Here is a 3,106-nt window from a genome sequence, read left to right as displayed (position 1 = left end):
ATTTTATTTTCCCCAGAAATAAGCCTAGAGTATGTAAGTAAAATATATGTGACATAAAAAATAATGAATAAGAGCAACACATTCCTTTGTTATTTGGGTTGCTGAGACGGCTCAGCAAGTAGACACTTGCCTCCAACTTGGTGATCTGAGTTTGCTATTCCAGAAGGAGGAAGGAAATTGACTTTCTCCCTGGTAGTCTATCTTCCAAGACATATACAAGACATATAAATAAATTAATGAAAATATAACAATTTTAAAATATCAATGAGCAGAGTAAATAATGCAACCTGTACCATTCTTCTCCAATGAGCAGGTTTTTAAGGGCTTCTTGATCCTGCCAATGGAGTTCAAAAACCAGAACTTTAGAGGAAAAGGAGAAAGCAATGCATACCGCCAACATTTATACTATTTGAATATATTTGTATAACATTTACAATTGTAAAATATAACAAAAATATATGTTAGGGAAAGTGTAACATTTGTTATGTTTTATTGTATAAAATGTTTTATTGTGAGTGTGTATTCAGTTGATAGCTGTAAAATTTACACAAAACAAAGCATCTCTTATGTATGTGAGGATACACAAATAGCATCTGATGATTAGTGTGGATCTGAGCACACACAAAAACCTTTTAGTTCCAGAACAGTGAATTGGGAGAGGAGGGCATTTTCAGGAAAGGCAAAGATTCATTAGAGAATGTGAGAGGCAGAACACAAGGAGCAGGTCTCTGGGATCTGTCTGCACTGTGGTCAATTATGGGAACAGGACCAGAGAGTAAGTGATGCAGAAGATAGAGGCTTTCTTAGTTTTGTAAGGTGGCTTGATGATCTTGAGTAATGGTCTTGCATGGAGTTATCTAGGAGGAAATGTGTGAATCATCTTACTCATGTTGCCACCCTTGATTTTAAAATGACCAGACAGGTGTCTCTGAACTGAGAACTTGGCCAGAGGCAAGGGGGAAGAAACACTCAGCTCAGATTTCAAAATCAGGTCAGCAGAAGAACGGTGTTGGAGGAAGAACAATTCAGTGCAAGCATTCATGACAAGCCAGTTTCTCTTTATTCTCTCATTCTATTTCCTATGGTAGTGTATGTTGCTCGTGAGTTTCTTTTTCAAGAAGGATAAAGCAATACGTCTTCATGGAGAAATGGAATCAGAGCTCAAGTGATTTCATTTTGTTAGGGTTGTTTCCACAAAACCAAACAGGCTTTCTGCTTTTGCTGCTTATCATCTGCATATTCTCTGTGGCCTTGCTTGGCAACTCAACAATGATCCACCTCATTCGTGTGGATCCCAGGCTCCACACCCCTATGTACTTTCTCCTCAGTCAGCTCTCTCTTATGGACCTGATGGGTGTCTCTGCCACTGTTCCCAAGATGGCATTCAACTTCCTCTATGGCCAGAAAAACATCTCTTTCTTGGGCTGTGGAGTGCAATCCTTTTTCTTTCTGACCATGGCAGGTTCTGAGGGCTTGCTTCTGGCCTCCATGGCCTATGACTGTTTTGTTGCCATCTGCCACCCTCTTCATTATCCCACTCGCATGAGCAAAATGATGTGTCTGAAGATGATCTTAGGATCCTGGATATTGGGCTCAATCAACTCTTTAGCACATACAGTCTATGCTCTTCATATTCCTTACTGCCATTCTAGATCCATTAACCATTTCTTCTGTGATGTCCCTGCCATGTTACCCCTGGCCTGTATGGACACTTGGGTTTATGAGTACATGGTATTTGTGAGCACCAGCGTGTTTCTCCTACTTCCTTTCCTTGGCATTACAGCTTCCTATGGACGTATCCTTTTGCTGTCTTCCATATGCGCTCAAAAGAGGGAAAGAAAAAGGCCTTCACCACATGTTTAACTCACTTAACTGTGGTGACGTTTTACGATGCACCTTTTGTCTATACTTATCTTCGACCTAGGAGTCTCCGTTCCCCGACAGAAGATAAGACTCTGGCTGTCTTCTACACTATCCTCACCCCCATGCTCAACCCCATCATCTACAGCCTGAGGAATAAGGAGGTCCTGGGTGCCATGACAAGAGTCTTTGGGACATTCTATTCCACTAAACATTGATCAATTCCTCTCTACTCATATTTCAATTTCCATGGAGAATTTTGTAGGAGCAGTACTGTGTATTGGAAACATAATGTGTGCCACACACATGTCATACCTTTCTGGTGATTCATTACTAATTAAGATTAAATAGTATGTTTATTGTTACATGCTAGTATAATTATTCACATGTTTAATTCATAACCTTACAGTTAAGAATTTTAATGACTGATATTAGACAATAAATTAATATACCAACACAACATGAGAAATACTTTGTTTTTACTGTAATATGATACTGCTTATGCTGATATTGACATGTTGTTTCTATAAAATTAACATGAATTAATTGTTTTGTTCAAATATTTTGCCTTCATTATTTTCATTATTAAAAGCCTACGTATATTGAATATTTATGATACATTACAGTTTGGACTTTGCCATTTCATATCACCAATCCTTACATAGAGCAATCTCAGATTCTTGAAATGTTTGAAGAACATCCAAATATACCACAACAAAGTACTACCTCACTACAGGTAGAATGATTGTTTTCAAAAAACTATGGTTATCAAATGGTGTTGTGAGTAGAAGTATGGGAACTATTATACACAGTTTGTTGAAGTGTAAATTAATACCATACCTTTGGAAGAGTATGTTTAGCCAATAACATAAAAATAGAGAATTATGAGATCTGTCAATCTAGTTACTGGGTCAAATTGGCATAGAATAAATTTGAAGAGTTTAAGAGACGTTCCCCCTACACCATCTACTGAACCACCTTCTGTGTTAGCCAGAAGAGGTTCTGGTATGTTGTACTTCAGTTGGGGAAATATAGTTAAATATAATGCCTCTTATATCCCAAAGAGATAATATTGAATGTATTCTTGCTAAAGAAGTAAAAAGTTTCAAGTATAAATTGGCTAATTATTCTTAACCCATCATTATACAATATTTAAATGTATGAAATATCACATTGTACCCCATAAATATGTGCAATTATCTTCAGTTGAAACATTTATCATATAGAGCACATATGCTGGCCATCT

At 37.3% G+C, this 3,106-nt stretch overlaps 1 protein-coding gene across 1 annotated transcript; it reads left to right on the top strand.

Annotated features, from left to right (window-relative positions):
* The first annotated feature begins 1,140 nt into the window (after positions 1–1,140).
* On the top strand, positions 1,141–2,078 carry LOC128111667 (olfactory receptor 2L13-like). The gene is given in 2 exon segments (XM_052739893.1): positions 1,141–1,801; positions 1,804–2,078. Coding segments are annotated over 2 exon segments (936 nt in total).
* The last annotated feature ends 1,028 nt before the right edge of the window (positions 2,079–3,106 follow it).

Source organism: Peromyscus californicus, unplaced genomic scaffold, assembly GCF_007827085.1.
Source record: "Peromyscus californicus insignis strain IS unplaced genomic scaffold, ASM782708v3 Scaffold_16__1_contigs__length_79575227, whole genome shotgun sequence".
In the NCBI taxonomy this organism is placed as follows: Eukaryota; Metazoa; Chordata; class Mammalia; order Rodentia; family Cricetidae; genus Peromyscus; species Peromyscus californicus.
Note: the sequence above shows the minus strand (reverse complement) of the source record. Positions and strands in the feature narration are given on the sequence as shown.